We start from the raw sequence: 23,365 nt of genomic DNA on the forward strand, positions 1-23,365 counted from the left end.
ATTTTTCAACCGGTATCGGCCTTGCGCCCGTTTATCCTTGCCCGTATTGCCGCGCGAGCTGTCGCTTCAGTTAGAATCCTTGCGGCAACGGAATCCGATAGATCGATTCCAATAAGACCGACAATTCCAGATATGTAGGTCACGTACACGTGAACGCGAACGCGCGCGAGCGAACGAGCGAGCGAGCGAGCGAGCGAGCGAGCGAGCGAGCGAGCGGTCGGTCGGCGTGCATTGCGGTCGAACATGGTGAAGAAAGTGTCTCGTGTATACCGTTCTTTTTCCGCGGGAGGTCCCCGCGCCGCACGTCCGTATACACGCGAGATACGACGTTCTAATTCGTTCGCGACGCGTCAAACGTTGTTTACGTTTAATGCCGACCGACGTGCGCCCGCAACAACGATAGTAAGCCCGCTTAGCTCAACGGGTTCGCTATATATATCGACGCGAGCAACGGTCCCGCGGACGACGATTTGGATAGCGCGTATCGTGCGTTGGCGCGCGCGCGCGGTGTTAACGCGTGTCAACACATACGCCAATCGTCGTCCGAACCACGTGCCACCTCGTTTCGCCGCTTACGCATCCGAAATGCCCGGGCAAATAATCGCTGCACGAAAGCAAGAGGTTGTTGCACACGCGCGGTCGAATCGAGATAGAATTCGCCACGGCTACGATACGCTTGCGCCGCGATAAACGCGTATGTACGCATGCCACGTGGTTGCAGCGCAACGCTTGGAATACTCCAAGCCGAACCACAGGGGGGAACGAACTCCGAAATATCGTCTCGTGACTTGCAATAGTTTCGGGGATGATGACCAGGTCTATTAACGCTAATTCCTTTTCGATCGAAGTGAAGCCTCGCGATTTACGTTTTTTTTTGTAGTTGTAAAAAGGGCAATTCATTTAACGAGTAATTAGACGTAGAGATTACTGTTTATCTTGTATGTGACTTGCGATTATTTCTATTACTTAAAAAGACGCTTATGAGATAACGGAGGAAAGGTAGACGGCTTATAAATTTATCGCGACCGTTTATAACGATGTAAATCGAGGAAAAATTGAGATCCTTGAAAAACATTGAGAAAAAATAAGAATAATTTCTTTGCGATTCAAATAATAGTCTTAATTTATATCTGCGTGGAAAACCGACGGTGGATTTTCATTCGGTCTGACATAATTACAATTGTGTTTTCAATTGCAGTTAGTTGGCTAATCGTTCGCTCGCCGTTTCGATCGTTCGTATACGAACGTGGGCTGTTTCGCGATCGTCACGAACCCTCGTTCATAATGCAACGTAATCGGAAAATTGATCGATGACCTGGCAATTCCGATATACGGTGTCTCCCCGGATTTTGCCGGGCGACCTTGCCCTTCGGCGTATCCGGCCACATCCTATACACGTCGATTCACTTTCAATATTAATTCGCATTCCCGATCACGCTCGCGATACAAAATCGTTCCATAATTCGTACGGTACAAGTCTCGAATGGAGCGATTTATCTCAAGATATCGCCACGATTCCGATAGAATTAAAGGATTGCGTTATCGCGGCAATGAGATAAAATATTTATGTTTTTATCCGCCGACGCAGAAGAAAATATTCTAATCACTGTACACTTGACGCGATTATTGCACAGATCTTCGATGCAGCCGCGACGCACTACCTGCCGATGCATTCGCGTGTTCTCTATCGGAAAGGACGATCGAATCGGAATTACGTTGGCGGCCGACGCCGACGGCGATTCTTCGAGTCGTGACTACACGCGCTCGCTAATCGTTCAACTCTAGCGTTTTCTGAACGCAACGTATCCGCATAATAGTGCGAGCAACTTCTGCACGCTCTCTCTTTTCCTCTCACATTCACGGCCAGGTCGATTCAGATCCGTCTCGTGCGCCGAAGGCCTTGACATTCGCATTTATTTCCATTACCCCTTTTTATCTCTTCTCGTGGCGCGTGCCTTACAATCTGTCGATTCCGCTTATTAGTCTCTATTTTTATTGCACGTCTCCTCCTTCACGCTTCTGAGAGAGCCATATGCCAATACTTTTCGGGAATGCACATATGTGTGTGTGTGTAACTGGTGGAAAATGTAGAACTTCTTTAAGTCACGAAATCAATAATTTCTTATTTTAGTTCGTTTAATTAGTTGCTTTAAATAATTTAATATGAACCTCCTCTCTTCGTTCGCGTGGCTTATTCTTGAAATTTTTTAGCAACAGATTGTATCATTATTTGTCACGGCACGGCAGCTAAACGAAAGTGTTACTTGATCTGCCTCTGTATTTATTTCAATTTCATTATCTATCTTTACAGAATTTATTTTTAAGCCTCAATAAATGCGTTCTAATCTATCCTATTGTATGATTTAAAATGTCTGCCATCAAAGGATAGAATAATTTTTTTGAAATTTATTTCGACTTTATAGAGCATTTTCAATAATTAAATAAAATGACTATTAATAAAAGATTGTCCTTTGATTGTTCCTTTGATTTATAACTGTTCAATTGAACTTATTGTGATTTACATAAAATCGATTTACACAAAACACCGTCAAAATTGCAAGTAAATCAAAAGTTTCTCTGGCTGTATTGGAACAATGTCGCAAGATTCGCGTGTGCGAGTCACTAATCATCGCACTTGCCTCGCTATTTGACACCGATTGCATGAAACGTACAGCTATTAACCTTCGTCGATAGTTTCATTGTTGTGGCGGCCGCTGGGCATACCACTATAGATTAAAACTTCGCCTAAATCCGAAGCCGTAAGACCGTCTACTCGATATCTCACTTCAGAAGCATTCTTTCCCACGAGCATCGCTGATGAAATCGCCATACCTTTCCCGAACACAAACAACTTCTAATCGTCATCCGATATAGCAATAATGTTTTTTTCCGTTACTAATGTTTACGTACTGCATAAAGAATTTTGTGCAGCATTGACCAAATCTGAGATAAGTTCGGTCAATTATGTAATCGAGGCGAGAAGGCACGCATCTAGCCCTTTTTTTCCTCTTGCAAAAGCTTTCAGAGTGCCGTTAAACCAGCGAGTGATGTCACCGCGTTACGTCATGCGATGCGGGTGTAAACGTGTGATGCGTGTGTGCTTGCGTATCCTAACTATATCGGTTCTCCGAAACGCGCTCGAAGTCCTGAAATATCAACGAGTAACCAGCAAATCCGTACACAGAGACACTACGTGGGAAACTTTTGATATAAACATTCAGCGTAAATCACATAATTATAAATGTTTGACTACTGTGCTTTAACTGCAAGTAATTCTCTTGGTTCTCTAGCGCACTTGATGAAACAATGCGCAGATTTCTCATGATTTCTTTAATTTAATCGGAATGGATTTCTTTTAATAAGAATATCTTGTTGTCCCTTATTTAAGGCTCTTATTAAGTTTTAGAATTATTAAAATATTGGTTTATATAACTTTTATTAAATTTTAAAAAAGATTGTAATTTAATGTTTTTTTTTTAATTTGGAAGATTTTTTTATAAAAATTTTCGAACGTAGACATCCAAAATTTGTGCCGAAATTATTTTTAATTAAAAATTAATTTGAAATAAATTAATGTACTTGCAACCGCTACACGGAGAGAATTTTCTTTTAAAATTTACTCTGAAAATCATGTTAATTGTGGGACAATATAGTATTTAGGCAAATTTTACTGTGCACTACAATAAATTTTACTGCGAAATCCTATTGTAGTGCACAGTAAAATTTGCCTAAATACTATATTGTTCCATAATTAACATGATTTGCAGGGTAAATTTAAAAAAAAATTCTCTCCGTGTACAGATAATATAGTAAAATTTCATGAGTTCCTTCGTGGTATTAGAGCTGTAATCATTTGAAGGTCAAGTCGGAACAATGTTAAGAGAATGCCAAGAGAATGCTAAGTCGGAAAATTAAAAATTTCAGCCTGGAAATATCGTAGATAGAAAATTCTTTGAATTTTGAAAAGTAAAATATCTATGCGCTTATCCTTGACTTGTTATCTCTTCTAATTATGGTGCGGTTAAAAATTGTTATCCTGAAATTATTATGCGGCCGGCGATAACGAACGGCGGTGACAATGATAGGCGGTGTGTTTGATCGTCTGAATACGTGCAACTAAAAGGAAAAAAAAAATATATATATAGGTATATATTATGGATTTGGGAAAAATTAACAAGCTCATTTCAGAGATCGCTGAAACGACAAAAATGACCACGACGAATTAATAGCCCTGCCTTAATATGGCATATACGTCGAGAAACGTAGTTATACGTTGCTTACGTAATGCACCGCAGAAAAACCTGTTATGTATTTTATCGGCCTATGTTCAGTGGATATTGTTTTTGCAATAATTGTGTTATATTCGCGGACGGGTTACACTGTAGAATTTATTAGATTTCTCGCCGTATCACGTATACGGAGATGATTATGACATCGGACAGATGTTGCGTATTATAATTGCATAATTAGCTTGTATATTCGCGCTACGTGCACCGAATATCCACGTTGCTCCCTCGCGGGGCACAAAGATACAAATCCACGACAAAAAGGAAACACCGCTTAATCGTGACATCGATACGATACGCGATGCATAATGCATGCATTTACAATGATTGATGTCATACTAAACGCAAAAAGCGAAAAAGCGAGCGGTGCAAATTAAGGTACAAGAATGGTGTCTTTCTTCCTACGATCTTCCGAGGCGAGAACAAAAAGAATTTGCATCATTTAGTCTCGTCTAATAAGGCGACCTTGTAAAGATGAACGATATTCTCTCTTTTACGGCGGCGTGTTCTCGAAATAAATCTCTGTAATCTCCCATATTCACGCGTAATCCTACCGCGTTCAAATGTCGAAACGATATCGTTTGCTATACGAGAGGACCCGCGCTTCTCTCGAAGGTCGTCTCCGATGATCGTCCCGTCGTCGCGTCTCAATTTCGTTCCGATCAAATGAGAATGGACGTGACGATGGCATTCAAGGTCGTACAACCTTGGGCGCCGTCGCCGCTCTATGTGCTTCAATTAAAGAAATATCGTCAACCAGTTGTTTCGTCATACCCGGAGAGTACTCGAGAGAGAGAGAGAGAGAGAGAGAAATAGAGATGAATCTTTCTTGAATTAGCCACGCAAGGTCGCCTGTAGGCCTATCCATCGCGAATTCCATGCCGAGGAGAACTCGGAGAGTAAGTAATAGGAAATTATATTTTCACGAGACTTCATAACTCGATTTCGTCCCACGTATCAATATTTCGTGTATCATCCTTGGCTTAGTTATTAGATTTAGAAAGTTAGTTAGAGTATAATATGCTTTCTTAGACCACGTTCTGTGAACGATGTGTGCAGTTTAATATTCGATATGTTGGTGACATTAAAAAATTATTAGAAAATTGAAGCGAAAGAAAGAAACGGGAAGCGACACGTGGCTGGCGCAGACCTTTTCGTTAACGTTTTTCATTGTACCGTTCATTATTCGTTGATATTCACGATCATTAATTTTCCATTTCGGTAGGCGTGCAAATAAGAATTATTTATTACCGAATGTACGCGCGTCTCGCTGTACAAACGGAGCTCGTTTCGATCTTAACAAACATTTGCGTTTGAAGCCATGCGCAATGTCCATTTCCACGATGACGACAGCAGGGTAGCCTTACGAGTTCTTTTATGCAATACAAGGATTTGCCTTCGTCAACTCGTTAAGTAAGATATTTATACGTGTAATTTCGCTCGCCGGCTCAATTTCTAAGTGCGAGAGAATTAAATATTTAACTCTTATTTGATCTCGTAATGGGATGTAGCAACATATGGCAGTTATTTGATTAATTTAGTCAAAAGCGGAGCATATTGACGTGCGTAATTTACGCACGTATGATAAGTCCAGCTTATTAAATGAAACAGACTGTGCTCTATTAGAGAAATGTTCACAGTCTCTTAGTCAGCGAACGTACAATCAGATCTTTTATTGCGAAGTCGCAAAATGTAATTTGCGTAATTGCGAATAGTGAAATTAAAACACGTCGCAGAGTATAGGAGTAATTTATTATTCGCGCAAACCCTTTAATTATGTTATTGTTTAATTAAGTTTCGCGTTTATATATGCAATTATATTTTCAGCATTGTAATGTTTCAAGAAACGTTTGAAAACTAGTGTCAGAATGTTTCTTGACGAGATTTCGCGTGATTTCATTGTAGCGAGGGCGACAGATACATGAAGGTAGCGTGGAAGGATGTCAAGGTGGGTGACCTGGTTCACCTCTCGAACAACGAACTGGTACCGGCCGATCTCCTGCTTCTGCGAAGCAGCGATCCTCAGGGATTAGCTTACCTCGACACGTGCAATCTCGACGGCGAGACGAATCTGAAGCAGCGCCAGGTTGTCCGGGGTTTTCTCGATCTGCAGGATACCTTCCAGCCTTCCAAGTTCCGATCGGTAGTCGAGGTCGATCAGCCAAGCACTAGAATATATAGGTAAATATCGACGGTTATTTTATCTTGCGTGTTGAAATTAGAAATTATTTCTATTGTTTTTAAGAAATTTTCCAAAAGCTTTTTTCGAACGAGTTACCAATTTCTAAAAAAATCCATGACAGAGTTTTTTATTTCTCACATCTTCAATGTGAATTTTTGATTCGATATTTTCGCAATCTAACGCAATTTAATTGAGAAACGCGCTCATCGCAAATGTCGTTTATTGCCGTGATAACGTTTAGACGGAATTAACCGGATTACCAGAGTGATTCCACTGACGCGTCTGTTAGGTTTCATGGCGCCGTGGTGCACCAAAACGGTGGCAGGGTGCCCGTATCCACGGAAAATCTTTTACTCAGGGAATGCGTCTTAAAAAACACCGACTTCGTCGAGGGTATAGTCATATACGCCGGCCACGAGACCAAAGCGTTGCTGAACAACGGCGGACCCAGGTACAAGGTAAATGCCGAAGGAAACAAATATCTATAATAATTTTTGGATTCAAAGTCGCGCGTCAAAGTGATTTAATAAATAATAAATGTACACACATTGAAGAGAAATGCCTTTCTGAGATGCAACGCGCGCGTGATTTCAGCGTTCTCGTCTGGAGAGATACATGAACAGAGACGTGAAATGGTGCGTGGTGATACTGCTGATACTGTGCGTGATCGGCGCGTTCGGCTGCCGATTCTGGCTGTCCGCGTACACGGGTCTGCCGATGGTGCCGTTCTTGCCGGTGATGCAGGAGCCAATTTATGAGAGCTTATTAACGTTCCTAACGTTCGTCATAATATTCCAAGTGATGATACCGCTGAGCCTGTACGTGACGATCGAGATGGCTAAGGTGGGACAGGTGTACCACATCGGCCACGACCCGGCCCTCCACGACACGGAAACCGGCCGTAAGGCGGAATGCCGCGCGCTGAATATCACGGAGGAGCTAGGCCAAGTGAGTGCGGCTATTCATATATTAAACGAATTCGCGCGGGATGAATATTTTGCGATCAATATTATGAAAATTTTATTTATCGAGAAAAAAGTGAAAATTGGACAAAACGAATTTGCGCGAGATAAATATTTTGCGATCAATATTATAAAAATTTCATTTATCGAGAAAAAAGTGAAAATTGGACTAAACGAATTCGCGCGGGATGAATATTTTGCGATCAATGTTATGAAAGTTTTATCGGGAAAAACGTGAAAATTGTTCACATTTGTATCCTGAAATTAATACTTCTTTCTTTTACATTTAATAACACGCAATCAATTTAATTACGTAATATTTAAATGGTATGACCGTTCTTTATGATTTTTAACATTTCTCTGTAATGTTTTTTTAACGTAAAAATTTTGCGGAGTAATATACAATACAATGTAAAATATTATTATTAAATTGACAGGTACAGTACGTTTTTTCTGACAAGACTGGCACTCTTACGGAGAACAAAATGCTATTTAGGAGATGCGTGGTAGGCGGTCAGGATTATTCGCACATGGGCGACAACGAGAATCTGCTTCCGTGTTCGCGACTTAAGGAGGATCTGCTCATAGGTTCATTTCGACATTGCTTACAGGAGTTTCTTATTGTCTTAGCCACGTGCAACACGGTTGTTGTAAATTCTCAACCGCATCACGATAATATGAACTCTAGCGGGGTCATCGAGGAACCTCAAAAAAATGGAACTGGTCCTACGAGGTTTGTATATGTTAGATCAATGAAGGGGCGAAAATGAATTGATTTGTTTCGTTTTTGATGAAAATAATTAAATATGTCTATTTTTGCAACTGTGGACTATATCTAATCTTATAACCGCGTTTATTATATGATTATTTTTCACGAAATTAACAAATTGGGATGTTCGACAGAATAACGGAAACAGACACGAGCTCATTTCCGACCATAAATTCTCCACCGGTACCGCTGTCTCCGAGCAACAGAGCTGTTCACACTTTGTCTTCAGTATCACCAGTAATTACCACGGCAAACACATTCGATGATAATTCGAAATTCCTGTTTAAAATTTCCAGGTTGGTATACAATACCTCGTTCAGAGGTGCCTAAGATACGAAAGTATTTAACGGAGCAATATCTTTGTAGGCCAAAGTTGCTGAACGTAACGTCGATACCGAGTCTGGGCATCGGACTGCTGGGACGGAAGTTTTCACCGGAGGGACAGAAGGGACGCAGCCCTGACGCGAAGAACGGCGACGAGTTGCTGCAGAGTCCGGCGATCTACGAGGCGGAGAGCCCGGACGAGCTGGCGCTGGTGAACGCGGCACGCGCTTACGACATCAAGCTGGTGAAACGGACGCCCCGCAGCGCGATCATATCCTTCCCGGACAAGTCGACGCTCGCGTTCGAGATACTTCATGTAGGTGGTAATGTTATGAACGACGAGTTGCTCGTGAGAAACGGCGGAATACGCGCTTCACCGTTGTCGAACGCATTGCAGGTGCTGCCGTTTGACTCGAACAGGAAATGCATGTCGGTGCTGCTCAGACATCCTCACACCGGCGAGATAGTGCTGTACAGCAAAGGTGCCGACACGACGATGCTGCCGGCGCTCTCGTCGAGCGACGAGAACACCGTCGCCTCGGCGAGCATCCGACAGTACCTGCAATCGTACGCGCGTCAGGGTCTACGCACGCTGGTGATGGCGAAGAGAACGCTGACGGCGCAGGAGTACGAGACGTGGCGACAGAAGCACAACGAGGTGGAGCTGGCGACGGAGAACCGCGAGCGTCGCATACGCGACTCGTACGCGACGTTGGAGTCGCACTTGACGTTACTGGGTGCGACCGGTATCGAGGACAAGCTCCAGGCCGGCGTGCCCGAGACAATGGCCGCCCTGGTCGCCGCCGGGATCGTCGTGTGGGTTCTGACAGGTTCGTGGAAAATCGCTCACTCGCGAGTCCGGCGCACAATCGCGACAAACCGGTTTTACAGCCGGCGAGCATTATTTTTAGTGCGATCATCTTAGAGAGAGAAAGAGATATACGAGATATACGTGTTTCGTATTGAATCGTAAATGCATTTCCCCCCACATAGCCAGCGTCGCTACCTACCCATTATTACATAAATGCCGTTATATAAAGACGGCATAAAAAAAAATTACGGAGGCGAACGTATCGAAAGCCAATGAAAAGTAAACATCCCTCGGAACCAGTCCGTGTTCTTGAACGTAATTAGCGCGCGTTAATGCGAGTTCCACGTCACACCGCATTTTCCGTTTCAGGGGACAAGCCGGAGACCGCGGTGAACGTGGCGTACTCGGCGCAGCTCTTCTCGCCGGCCATGCAGCTGCTACAGCTGGAGGCGAGATCGAAATCCGTAGCGGAGGCGCTTATACACGGCTATCTGGAGTCGGCGCGCAAAGAGAGCGTGAACAACGGCCAGCCGGGTATGATGGGTATCGCGGATCCCGCCGGCATATACAACCGTGATTCCGCCGAGAGAGACGCGCATAGGATCGGCAGCCCATGGCCGCGGCAACGCGCGCTCGTCGTGGACGGCAAGACGTTGACCGTGATCCTGGATTCGCGATCGGGCCTGACCGGCCCGTTCCTCGAACTCACAAAAATGTGCTCCAGCGTGCTAGCCTGCCGCGCCACGCCGTTGCAAAAGGTAACGTTAACGCGACGAAATAATATTAGGATAAACTCTAGCCGCGAACTAACAAACTAGAGCGATACACGAGGAAGAGTAATATAATTTATTTTACGCATCGCAGGCATACATAGTCCGCATCGTTAAGAAACAATTGGGAATGAGAACGTTGGCAATTGGCGACGGCGCGAATGACGTTAGCATGATACAGACCGCCGACGTGGGCGTCGGTATATCGGGGCGAGAGGGCACGCAAGCGGTAATGGCAGCGGATTTCGCGATTTCCCGATTTCCCATGCTCAGCCGGCTCCTCCTTCTACACGGGCACTGGTGTTACGACCGTCTCGCCCGAATGATTTTATACTTCTTTTACAAGAACGCGACATTTGTCTTCCTCATATTCTGGTTTCAGGCAAGTATCAGGAGTGAATGTAAAGAGAACAGTATAAAAATAAATAACTAGACGTTTATATTATAACACATTTTTCTCTCTTCTTGCAGATATTTTGCGGCTTTTCCGGTTCCGTAATGATAGACCAAATATATTTAATGCTATACAACTTGCTGTTCACTTCGCTGCCGCCTCTCGCCTTGGGCGTTTACGATCGAGTCGCCAAGGCCCGCGTGTTACTTTCAGCGCCGGAATTATACACGAGGGGACGTCTGGGATTGGTGTACCAGTCACACTCGTTTTGGCTCACGATCATGGACGCCCTTTACCAAAGTGTTGTCATATTTTTTATTACCAAAGAGGTCAGTACAAGTTTTGGACTCACGTGGAAGTAATCACAGAAGTAGTCACAGTGTATGGAAAGATAAGCGCACGTTATCATTTCAGGTTTATGACGATTCGATTATTGATATATGGGAATTCGGGACGACTATTATGTCGGCGTGTATCGTCGTCATGCTAGCTCACGCTGCTATAGAAACTAGATCTTGGGTAAGTTAGAGGAAACGAGGAGACGTAAAACTATTAAGAGAGAAGAGAAGCACAAGCATTATATGTAACGCTATTTATTTTAGACTATAATCCATATCGGTGCCATCTTCGGTTCCTTGGGCATTTTCTTCGGATTTTGCTTGTTCTACAATGCTGTTTGCGTCAATTGTATGGGCCTACCTGGGTCCTTTTGGATAATGGAAATGGCCTTCACACATATCACATACTGGTTAACAGTGGGACTTACTTCTGTTCTTGCCTTAATGCCTAGGTAAGGCTTACCATATATTGTATGACTACAGTAATTGTGTAATATTAATTCAAATGTGCAAAGATCAAATTATCGGTTTCCCAGTTTTTGTATTTATAATCGATTTGAAATTTTATTTTCTCTCTCTCTCTCTCTCTCTCTCTCTCTTTTGCTTCAATTATTCTACTTATAATTTTATACGATAGAATTGTTATAACATTTATTGATATATTAATTAATTGGATATATCAATCCGTATAATTTTTAATTAAATTATGATTTTATATAAATGTTTGTGCTATTTCTTTGTTAGTAATTAATAATTCAGTTAATTTCAATAAATATCACACTAAATTGTATTCTCTTCTTCTAAAAAAAGGTTAGTGTACAAGGCGATACAGACCACTATCGCACCAGATGCTATGCACATGGTCTCGCGGCGGATCGCCACGAAAAGCGGCAGTCAAATTCGTCGGCAGCGTATTAACAGTCAAAGAGGCGAAGTCAACTTCATCGCTGGATGGTCGCGCTCCTCGCAGCACGCTACTATCAGGTATATCGCCAGATACACCCCCATCGCTATCTAATTTTTTAAAATAATATTTATTTGGAGTTCCACATTGCTTTTCCGAGTATCATGTGTCGTTAATTTAATTCATTGCAGACCCGGTAGCTACAGAAGCAAAAGCAACGCTCTCACGACTATCGTCGCGTGACAGATACGCGTAATCAGAGTGAAATGAAGCCTGTCCATTTCATTAACTCGGAAAACTGACCAATCACCGAAAAAGGGGGAACGGCTTTTTGCTACCCCGATCCTCGGGAAAAGTCGGCAAAGTCTCTTCGCCGATTAGGGAAGAATCTTCGGACCTCTTCAAGCCGTTTGCATTGACAATCTTGTCTAATAACTAATTGTATTAATTATTTCTGGTGAGCGATTCCCTATCCCCCTGTAAATCATCGTAGTTGAAGCTCTAATGATGTAGATACGAAAGGAAAGCTGGTTTAACCATGGTTGGTGCTATTGAGCGTGAAAATTCGCGTTTGTTACTATCGAATTATGCAATATAGATTACTGAAAGAGCGTCAAAAGTCGTTTGTCGTTCGAGATGCAATGCGCGTCATCGCTTGCCCATAATAGGGACGTCCTCGTTGCCGATATCGCGATAACGCTAACATTACATTGCCATTTTCGAATTCGAATTATCGCGGCTGATTTAAAATCGAGTGGCCTTAAATCTCAGATCGTTCATTGCATTTAATGGCTGTGATTTCTAGGGACCAAGACTGTGCGTTGTAACTGCATTGAATCAGGCAGGCCGGATTCGAGTGAAAGTCTATATGCTGCGCTACTTCAAGTATTTCCCCTTTAATATTTTTTTTTTTCGCGACCTAGAACTTCACTCGAAACACGTACGTCTGCGACTTCTTACTTTCGAGCAGACCGTATTCGAGAAGACCAACGTTAGAGACGGACGGACATAATATGCCGAGTTCTAGTTTGTCCAATGTCGAAAATAAGTGTACAAAGATGTTGTAAAAAGAGTGCAAAGTATATTGTGTATATAAAACGAGATATTTCGCGAGATGTATTTTATAACCACTGAGAGAGAAATAGATTTTATATATATTAAATCAATTTATTTTTTAAGTAAGTTTTTAGTTATATCATTTTAAACGTCGTGTCATTCGTAAAATGAATAGCAGCAGGAAGCGGGCGCGGATGCTTAAAGAGCCGTGACCGCGCGCCGAGTTTCTCCTATTTCCGGTCGATCTGTGAAGATCAACGGAACGCCTCGTATAAATTATGACGTAAAGATACACGAGCTTTGTTATATCTACTGTTGTGTTACTCTACCTGTTGTAATATCAGAGAAAATATTAACGATATAACAATTTAGAAATTTTAATTTGGATAATGCATATTGAATGTTATAACGATAACACGCTGCCCGTGCTATCTGGTATTTTGATAATGAACGGATTATTGTTGTGTGCGTTTACCGATGTAAGGAGAATATTAAAAAGAAGAGAAATATCAACCGTCAACTTGTCTGCGTTACGTCTTTGCTAGCCCATCGCTATTTTATCCCGTCGTCCCTGTATAAACATTTAATCATCTGTCACAACTAATGTATACTCGATAGAATTTCATCCATCAGCAAATTTAGCTGATGCCAGCTGATGCCGAGCTGAGCCAAAACAAACGAGAAAATCTTTTTTCTTTCTGTATGCATATATACATTTACAGTAGTTCCTGCGTGTTTACGGAGCTATTTTTTAAACAAGCAGATGAAATCTGTGAAATGGCATCGATGGCTATCAATCATCGATCATAAATATATGTATATTTAAAGAGAAGAGAGCGATATTAATAATTTTAGAATATCTGCAGCAATCTTAGAAATTCCAAGGGATTACAAACGTCATTATTCGCGGCATCGATTTTACTCTAGGTTCACAGGATCGTTCGTGAGATAATCGATAACGGTAAACAAAATTACGCCGAGCGTTTGCAAGCGACTTGCAGTAAGCGTGCAGCGTTATACAAAGGCGGCCGCGGCGGGTATACGGCGGGGTCGGCATGCTCCGACTGTGAGCACCACTGACTCATGCGGAAATACGGCATGACGGAGGGGATGGACCCGAGAGGAGAGGAGAGTGTAGGGGATGCCCGTTGGCGTGCTGCGGCCGCGGCTGTTGCCTCAGTACTTGTCGGTGCTGGTAATCGTTCGTATGACGACGCGATCTTGTGGAAGTTCCCTCGCGAACGCGCGACTGTTTATCCCGATCCGAGATCACGCGTACCGTGTCACGCGCCAACTTCCACAAAATTGAGAGTGGATTAAATCGAGAAGGCAAGTAGGAAGAGTCGAGTGAAAGGGCGAGAACGTTTTCAACCTGCACCTGCACCGCTCCTTGCTCTCGTTCTCCTTTTCTTTGTGTTTCTCGAATTTTCTACTGGCGCAGGCAAACGTCCTTTCTTCATTAACAGAGATCTGTATACAGTATTTCACCAGAACGCCCCACGATACACGATTTGCAATCAATTTGTGATTATCGTAATTTTCTTTGGAAATGTGACACAACAGCTGACTGCAGTGAGGGCTGCACGTGTGTGACGCGAATAATGAATTTTATGATCGCGTCTATACGATAGGTATTATTACACGCGAAGTCCAAGGTCAAAAATTGCCTGACAACACTTGTCACGTATATGTACAACGCGCGATTTCGCCATAAAATAATTTTTCGTAAAATACATTTTTACTTTACCCGCAATTGCAAAAGTGTCGCGGCGTTCGCGATATTTAAATAACATGTGAGAAACGACTTTGGCACCTAACAAGTCGACGTTTAAAGCGCACGATAAGATACACCTCACTTTATAAAACTTGGAATCGACTCTACAATTATCTCGAGGGCAATTTTGTATCGTTACATGTAAAATAACGTTGCGTTGCAACTGAGACTCGATTTTTTTTTCCCATTTTACCCGGCTTGTGTTTTCAACGGCGCACGACCGCATGTTAGTCTTAGCCGAGCTGTATCACGCTGGGAGTGAAATTTAATTAACTAATTACTAATTAGGCGTGATATACGATGCTCTTGATACCGTCATATCATGACGTCAACCAGAAACTCGTAATATACACTTCCGAAGATCGACCGAGACCGACAGTCGCCAGCACGCGGTGTCGACTGCATGCTCGGGCATGGCGTAATACACGCGTGGTAGCGTACCCTCGTGATAACGATATGCACACAAGGACGAGTATTGTAAGACTCGAATAAGTGCGGAAATTTCCAGAAAAATATAGTTGGATTAAAAACAATCGTGTTAATTAATTCCGGATTATTAATTCAAGGACCGAATTGCTTGGATAGCAAAATAAAGGATTAAATTATTTCTGAATCATTTCCTTCCTTACTTATACGCCTACATATTTCTGCTGAATCGTTTGTATTGATCGTGTCCGGTCACGAAGTAACGGTGCCAATGTAGTCAAATGGAAACGAACTCATTTTATAATGTATTTTAGTCCTTGCTAAAAAGACTAAAATTTTTCAAAATTTTATTCATCCTCTAACTTTTTAATAATTTAAAGAACAAAAATTAGTCTCGAAAAACATTCACTTTTTCATAGAGTATCTTCATGTTTTTATTCTCTATTAATTCCGTTTCTTACAGATTGGGATTCTTCGAATTCTTAAGCAATTTGAAGAAACGGAATCTTTACGCTTGATAGGTACTGCACGAAGAAGCATTTATCTTTTAATGAGGAAAATTAGAGCAGCTCGACATTTGCAGATAAATCGTTCGATACACGCAATTATTGCTCTTGATTTTCTCGGACGATCTTTAATATTACACGAACCGTCCGTTTCTCAAGGAATTTCAAACAAATTTCTATGTCTTAGCCTCGTTAAAATTTATCCTTGAGGAGATATGTTATTGTGAAAACATTGTATACATGTATAAAAATACGTTATTGTGAAAACAAATTATATACAATAAAGCAATGTTTAATTCCTGACAAAGAGGAAATCTGATAATTAGAAAATCAACTTAATCGACGTACATCATGATGTCTTAGAATATTGAAAGGATTCTAAAAAATATAATCATAATTCTACAACTTAAATGAATATCCATGTTTATGAAAGAAATAATTGTATCAACGAGGCGGCGAAGAAGTTGATAATCCAGAATCTTTCAGTTATCTCTCCGAGATAATAAATTCTCACGCGAACGAGCCCACAACGAGAATTCATCTATTATCGAGGAGAAACTTTCATTGTAAATTTACTGTCTGTCAAGACCTGATAACGTATGATAAAAGACGCCGATAACGGCACGTAGTAAATTTAAACGTGACGAGGAGTACATGTGAGACTGCGTCAAGTTCAGGAGGTGATCGGATATAATATCTAACGCATTTCCGAAACGACACGGAGCGAGGCAAAACGAAAATAGATTTTTTGAACAATAATCCCATTGACAACAACGATTGTTGCGAAACGCGAAAGACGCGTTGTATTGGAGCTAACGAGTTTGCGTTCCCGCCTCTGTACTGATATAGCTTACATAATCACGTCAGACGCGGTTCAATCCGTATAAACGATGACCTTGGTGATCTCTTACCGGTGGACCGTCAACTTGGCTGCTTTGAGGAAGCGGAGCCTGAGATGATGCAGAAGAGGAGCTGACATTAATTGTCCGGCCCGATCAAACATTTCGACGAGAGGACGAAACTTCTTTACCACAAGCTTTCTGTCGGCGAAAGTGCGAGCGCAGCATTTGAAGTTAACAAGAGAAAAAGTATAACCACGTGGGATTCACGTGCCGCGTGAGAGATGACCGTCTCCTACACCGCCGAGGTAGCCACTTGCAAGGGCCTCGGTTGCTTCCTAAAGTTGTTGGTCAGGTGAGATTTTAATTTTTTTATTTGGCATTTGAGAAATTGCCTCGGCCTAACTATAATTATCAACTGGAATATATTATTATATACTTGTCAAAAATTTTGAATTTTTTTGCACGGATTTATCATTCAACTATATAATCTTTTATTTTTAATATTTTTATTTTTCTGTACTATTTTAACATTTCATTAAACCTATGAATTTTTATTTTTCGATGTGATGTCATTGTTATTACTCGGTATATTAATTTTACAGCTGTTCATATTTACTTTTCTTTTTCATTTATTTTCTCTTTTACATGACTCTTTTTATTTTTCATCTACGACTGAAATAGCACTTTCCACAAATATAGTGAACTATTTGTATACTTTCTCATATTGTTAATTTCTTCACGTAAAACTGACGTGGCTATCGAAATGTCACTGATATTCACGAGTGGGTGGTTGCGCGTACCTGAGAATAGTACCGCGAATTACATTGGAATACGTCCAACCGCAAACAACGGGTTGCGAATATTTCCAACGTGTTTGCATAAAAATATGACACACATTTCGTCATTCAAAGTTGACGCATTTCAAACATAATGCCGCTATTAGTAGCGAGGATCTAACAGTGAGCGAAGAAACGGAACAGGATTATTGACTTTCGGTTCGATAACAGCACGCGAGTAACTTTATCGCGTTTTATCACGCTTTGTAATTTTAATGCATTGTCAGATTGTAAAGCGCACTATCGCTATTAAGATTTTTGTCTACCCGCCAAGTATATAGTTCAATTACGAGACAATCATCGCTCTCGACACATGTTTCGCGTCTGCTACCATTTTACGAGCCACGCGTCTGATTCTGTTTCAGGTGGCGGGCGAGCATTTACAAACTCGTCTGGCTCGATCTGACTGTCTTCCTCTGCCTCTACTACGCTCTGTCCGGCACCTACCGATTCTTATTGAACGAGGACCAAAAGAAGATATTCGAATCTGTGGTGGCGTATTGCAACGAGTACAGCGAGCTGATACCGCTGTCATTCGTCCTGGGTTTCTATGTCAGTATCGTCATGACCAGATGGTGGGATCAATACATGACGATACCATGGCCCGACTCCATCGCGGTATTTGTATCGGCCACTATACACGGGAACGACGAACGCGCTCGTCTGATGCGTCGAACGATCGTTAGGTATCTTGTGCATTGTAAAGTTGTAAGGTACATAAGCTGCAGTCAGAAAGTCCGACTTTAAGTTAAAGAGAAAGACACGTGACACGTGTGGTTCTTGTCTTTTAAGTGAAAAATTAATTGAATATTCCAAAGCGTATATACAGTTTGTTATATCAATGTTAAATCTCAATTAAAAGTACTGCCATTAAGATTTAACTTTACATGTCATAGACAATAATTATAACAAATTATTTCGTATGAATTTGATATATTATGTAGCGAATTTCACTTTGAATAGCTCTATGCACCAGATTTTGGTTTCTCTAATAAAGAAGAATAAATTCTATTTTCAGATACGTGTGCGCCTGCCTGACAATGATGCTAACGAACGTCGCACCACGTGTAAAGAAGAGATTTCCCACTCTACAGCATTTCGTCGACAGCGGTTTGTTGCTGGATAACGAATTGTCGATATTTCAACATCTAAACGCGAAATTTCCGAATCCGAGTAAGCACTGGCTGCCGATAGTTTGGGCTTCAAGCATTGTGACTCGCGCTCGGAAGGAAGGTCGAATACGAGACGATTTCGCGGTGAAAACTCTCATCGACGAGCTTAACAAGTTCCGCGGGATGTGCGGCAGTATATCGCACTACGACACGATTAGCGTCCCGTTAGTGTACACGCAGGTAGATCTAAAGACCATTTACATAATCTTTGAAAGGCGCTATGAGCAATGCGCTATAAGCAAAAATCTCGAGAATAACGCTTAATAAATATATTTAATAAATTATCAGAGAAAACCGCGTAATTTACCAATTTGTGTCGTTTCTGAATTCTAAATTTTTTATTTTTATTACAGGTTGTGACCTTAGCCGTATACACATATTTTTTGACCACCGTAATGGGCCGTCAGTGGGTTCCAAAGTCGGACTCGAACATCGATCTGTATTTCCCAGTATTCGCGACATTGCAATTCTTTTTCTACATGGGCTGGTTGAAGGTAGCCGAAACGCTAATCAATCCATTCGGCGAGGACGATGACGACTTCGAAGTAAACTGGATAATCGATCGCAATTTGCAAGTCAGAATTATTTTCTTATTGTTCGCTTTTCTCTTTTTTTCTTAAAATTTAAAAATAATATTTTTTTTCCGCTTTCAAGGTGAGCTATCTAATCGTCGACGAGATGCATCACGAACATCCTGAACTCATACGTGACCAATATTGGGACGAAGTATTTCCCGTGGAACTCCCGTATACCGCAGCGGCGCAACCCTTTCGCGAGGAACCCCCAGAACACTCGACTGCCGGCATACAATTGTCCGCCGCGCAACAGGAATTGCAGCCGTCGTCGGTTAAGATTGACGAGATGGTGCCGCCGGATGATCAGAAATACCGCTTCGACATCGCCGATGACGCTGCCTCGGGAATACATTTTACCGCGAGTGGAAAGCTATCTCGGTAAGTGCAAATTACTCAATTTCCGGAATATATTTTTTTAAATTTAAATTCAATGAACTAGATTTATTCACATAAAATTATTTTCAATGCAAACTCAGAAGCGATACAAACAGCACCGAGAGATTAATAAGGTAGCTATTTATATCTCGCGACGAAAAATTTAGTGAACAGTAAAACTTGTTGGAATTGAAAGTACAATTATATTTTCATTTTACGAGTAATGCAAATTTTATATAATATAATCATGATATTCATAATATTAGCTAATAAAATTGTACTTTTAAAAAATATTTTTAGAAAATACTATAATTTATAACATAATATCGATGTGAAAGCGATAGCTTACTTTCACGATTCTAAATTCTGCGAATTTCTTTTTTTAGAAGTGCCAGTAGAGTGAGTAATCGAGATCGCAATCTTAGTGGTGGTTCGACTCCTAGCAATTTGGGTGAGTCGCTTTCAAGGGTAGCCAGTGTTACAAACGTACTTAAGCGATTATTTAGCAAGGATGACAGGACGGACGGAGGTACCACAAGTGTTGTCAAACCTTCGGGAAAGATGCCGAGCGTGGATTCAACGGCTTCGTTGCAGACACGACCAGCCGGTACGTTGCGTCGTTTGTTTAACGCTAAATAACGCATTTAAAATCGCACTTTATTGAGATCTCTCATCAAAATGATAATTCCATAGGTGTAGGTGGCTCTATGAGAATAGGTGTCATTGAGGAAGTGGACGAGCAGATGACATTGACATCGTTAAGACAATCGAACGAAAGCAGGCCTCATGTGCAAAGTATATTTCCGCAAGGCCCGCCTCCGCCGAGTGATCCCGTCGACGTTCCTGGTGCCGCACAATCTTACAAACGTGAGATATTCTCTAGGAGTGCACCCGTGCGAGGAGCACCTCCAACGACAGCCGGCAGTACGGAATCCGCCGAAAAGCGGATTTTAAGGTTGATAATTTACTGATAAATCCGAAATCAATTTTGGTTTTCAATATTTGTAAATGTACATCAGAAAATTCGCAACTATGTATACAACACAAGTGTGAATCGCCTGAAAATTTACTGGTTTGATAGCCCTAAATTTTAATGGAATTTGTTTCCTTGGAATTAAAATTGATTAGAAATTTGAAAATTAAATTTTGTATTCCAGTTATGATTAGGAGATTTTAATTTTCATAAAATTTTTATTTTAATCTCAGGACACAGGAATCCGCACCATCGATGAGGGCGAGTGCCATTTACGAACCAACGGTTAGCTACACTGGTAGCGGAATGAACGATGATCTGCCCAGTACCTCGAGTTCGTCGTCGATATCGTCCAACGAGAATACCGCAAACGAATTTACTAAATTGAAAACCGAAAGGAAGGAGCACAGGCGTCATCGTAAACTCGTTCGAAGTGTTAGTGGCCTAAACAAAGATGAATCGAAAAGCCCTCACGAATCGGAAACTTTTCTGCTGACGGAATTAGCGGAAACGTCGCGACAATATATGAGGGATAAACACGATAAAAGTGGTCAAATTTAGAAAGATATGTTGATTTTACGACATTAATACGCCTAAATAAGCCTTAATAACAAAAGGTTCGATCGAAATAAGAAAATAACATGTGTGACATGATCATACAAGTGATAAATTTGTTATGTGTCTTCGATGTACCTATGAAACAGTTTTGTGAAATAGTTGATAATTGCCATCATCGAACAAAAACGATACAATGTTACACGTACGTACATACGGATATTACATACGAATAATATTATCCGTATATGTTATAAATCAATTGCGAAATTTTGCGGTTAGCAATTTTTCAGCTTCTCATGAAATCTAATTTAAGGGGATTTTAAACTGAAGATCGAATTCCATGACGTTGCTGTTTTATCGATGATTTGTACATATGTGAGATTGTACGCGTGATATTGATATCATGTAATATATAATGATATCACTACAATGTTGCACGGATATGACATTTTTAAGCAAACTTCTCTTTTATATTAAAAAGCTTTTAGGCTCATTTGTAAAAGCAAATATTCTTCTTTCATGTAATTCCGAAGGTGGACTAAACTCGTTTTATTCGTACAGAGTATAAAACTCTTATATAAAGTAAATATTACGAGTCAACATTAGAAATCAATAACAAAATTGAACTAAGTAATTTTACATTTTTTTTTGTCTTTTGTCATATAAAATCGTTACGTCCTTCCACTATTGTTTATACTTTAATTCTGGATGTTCAAATCTGTAAGAGCAATACTTGATTCAACTTAATTTTTAACATAGTATTTTTTTTAACACTGTCTTTACACTGATTTACAAATCCTTTTCCTCAATTCAAGTTTAAGCATCAATTTGAATCATGCCGACTTTATGCCGAAAAAAAAAAAAAACTTAAGAAATTTAAATCTTTTTTACTCTTAGTCCAATACGTCTAAAGCTGTTAACTTGAACCAATATTTGCTTCATACAAAAATTCTGTAAATTTATATAAAATGGGAATGGCTTGACTGCCGGGATTACACGAAAATACAAAATGTTTTAAAATTAAACTCATATCTAATATGAAAAATTAATGTCTAAAAATGTATATGTATGTATGTGTGCGATATTGATGTGATAATAAACATCAATATACCACTATGTATATAAATTATCGATAAAACAACGACGTCAATTATAAGTCGGTTTTTAATTCAAGATCTCTTAAACAACGAAAAGTTTACAAAGAGTTGATAAGTATATTTTTTACACAAGTATATGTATAACGCAGCAGTATCGTCGTGCGAAAGTTTTTCGCGAAAGCCAGCTGAAGGAATTTTAGAGTATTTTAGTTAATTTATTATTTAAAAAAATAAATTTTTTTTTTAGATAAGAATTTAAGTATAAGAACAATGATTAACTTCGACTATAGTAGCTCTACGCACAAGATATTTTCGTTATTTTTCTTAAGCAAACGAGAGAGATAAGATAAACGTGCTGTTAATGCTACTAATAAAAACTTCTTAAAATTTTTAAAATATTCAATCAAAAGTTTTTGAGCTTAAAAATTAAAAAATCTATTGTATATTCATTGCAATTTCAGACGAGGAAACTTTTTTGTTGGAAATTATTTACTTAAGGATAAAGAACTTCAAATTGTATCCAAACGGAAATATTCTTTAAATGAAATATAGCTTCAAATTTTTGTATTTATATTTTTCCACGTAAATTTAAGATTCACGTTTCATCTTAATATTGCATACAGTGTCTTATACATAGTACGCTTAAACGACTTGACTGTTGCTGGTCATTTTCGATTAACATTCCACGATGTACACGATTTGTTACGGTGCTATGTGAACCGTTTGTTTTGCAGTATTATTGAAAATAAAGTATTTTCATAAAGATACAAAAGGTTTCTATTTTAGCAGACTATATTATACGCCCATTCTTTGTGTTTTACAGTTGCCAAAATAAATACGATACGTCAACAATCTACACTAAATCTCTTAAATTTATTATATTACGAATTATATAAATACACAGTTTTTTTAATATTTATATTTTATATTTAATATAAACCGAAAAAAATCAATGAATACCACGAAAAAATAAAAATTGTTTAGCTATCTCTAGTAAAACATTAAAGGACCAATTCCAATATTCATTGACATTTCAAACGTGTAATTCAATTAATTTATGAAAAATTGCTGTATCAATAATAACTACGATCGCACGAGGCGCATTTGATGAGACTGTCACACAAACGACATATTAATAAATTATCCTTGATACGATAAATTATAATCAACATTCGCCCAATATTTTTCGAAACTTTCCGACATTGCTTTCGCGTAATATTTATTTTTTGTAACTCGAAGTTTTAATTTCGACGTCAATTTATCGAAAATCCAGCGACTGCACAATTAAATTTACGAAGCGATCGATCTATTATAAGCGAGAAAAATTATTATTCAACGTATAAATTAGAACAATGTTTCCGTAAATATTGGATGCAGTTGATTACAGAACGACGATGCATATATATATATACATATTTACTTGACGATGATCGTT

General features: G+C 40.1%; 3 protein-coding genes across 4 annotated transcripts in view; 2 read left to right on the forward strand and 1 right to left on the reverse strand.

Moving 5' to 3' along the window:
• LOC105457575 (rab GDP dissociation inhibitor beta) overlaps nt 1-6,401 on the reverse strand; it is a 22,002-nt gene extending 15,601 nt beyond the window's left edge. Inside the window, exon 1 of the mRNA XM_011702318.1 lies at nt 6,325-6,401. The gene's annotated coding sequence lies outside the window, so the exon portion shown is untranslated. The remainder of the gene's footprint in view (nt 1-6,324) is intronic.
• LOC105457573 (probable phospholipid-transporting ATPase VD) overlaps nt 1-13,316 on the forward strand; it is a 21,168-nt gene extending 7,852 nt beyond the window's left edge. The window contains exons 5-18 of the mRNA XM_011702314.1: nt 6,192-6,467; nt 6,758-6,926; nt 7,063-7,416; nt 7,868-8,163; nt 8,334-8,495; nt 8,566-8,839; nt 8,921-9,353; nt 9,704-10,092; nt 10,199-10,486; nt 10,576-10,827; nt 10,913-11,017; nt 11,101-11,288; nt 11,647-11,820; nt 11,932-13,316. Of these exons, the coding sequence (XP_011700616.1) occupies nt 6,192-6,467; nt 6,758-6,926; nt 7,063-7,416; nt 7,868-8,163; nt 8,334-8,495; nt 8,566-8,839; nt 8,921-9,353; nt 9,704-10,092; nt 10,199-10,486; nt 10,576-10,827; nt 10,913-11,017; nt 11,101-11,288; nt 11,647-11,820; nt 11,932-11,983 (3,412 nt within the window). The 3' untranslated portion in view covers nt 11,984-13,316. The remainder of the gene's footprint in view (nt 1-6,191; nt 6,468-6,757; nt 6,927-7,062; nt 7,417-7,867; nt 8,164-8,333; nt 8,496-8,565; nt 8,840-8,920; nt 9,354-9,703; nt 10,093-10,198; nt 10,487-10,575; nt 10,828-10,912; nt 11,018-11,100; nt 11,289-11,646; nt 11,821-11,931) is intronic.
• Nucleotides 13,317-13,970: 654 nt separating this feature from the next.
• On the forward strand, nt 13,971-22,697 carry LOC105457572 (bestrophin-4). Of its 2 annotated transcripts, none has more exons than XM_011702312.1 (9): nt 13,971-14,125; nt 15,460-16,696; nt 17,546-17,866; nt 18,199-18,532; nt 18,706-18,927; nt 19,007-19,305; nt 19,689-19,909; nt 19,996-20,257; nt 20,509-22,697. In XM_011702312.1, the coding sequence occupies exons 2-9, from the start codon at nt 16,626-16,628 to the stop codon at nt 20,834-20,836; spliced, it is 2,058 nt and encodes a 685-aa protein (XP_011700614.1). In that variant the 5' UTR covers nt 13,971-14,125; nt 15,460-16,625; the 3' UTR covers nt 20,837-22,697. The 2 variants fall into 2 exon arrangements, with proteins under 2 accessions (XP_011700614.1, XP_011700615.1); XM_011702313.1 differs by having other exon boundaries at nt 16,352-16,696.
• The last annotated feature ends 668 nt before the right edge of the window (nt 22,698-23,365 follow it).

This window comes from Wasmannia auropunctata, unplaced genomic scaffold, assembly GCF_000956235.1.
Source record: "Wasmannia auropunctata unplaced genomic scaffold, wasmannia.A_1.0 LD335207.1, whole genome shotgun sequence".
Taxonomy (NCBI): domain Eukaryota; kingdom Metazoa; phylum Arthropoda; class Insecta; order Hymenoptera; family Formicidae; genus Wasmannia; species Wasmannia auropunctata.

Coding starts and splice junctions, on each gene's coding strand:
- LOC105457572 (XM_011702312.1), top strand. CDS start 16,626: ATGACCGTCTCCTACACCGCCGAGGTAGCCACTTGCAAGGGCCTCGGT. Junction 17,867..18,198: donor ATGCGTCGAACGATCGTTAG/GTATCTTGTGCA, acceptor TTCTATTTTCAG/ATACGTGTGCGCCTGCCTGA. Junction 19,306..19,688: donor GCGAGTGGAAAGCTATCTCG/GTAAGTGCAAAT, acceptor TTCTTTTTTTAG/AAGTGCCAGTAGAGTGAGTA.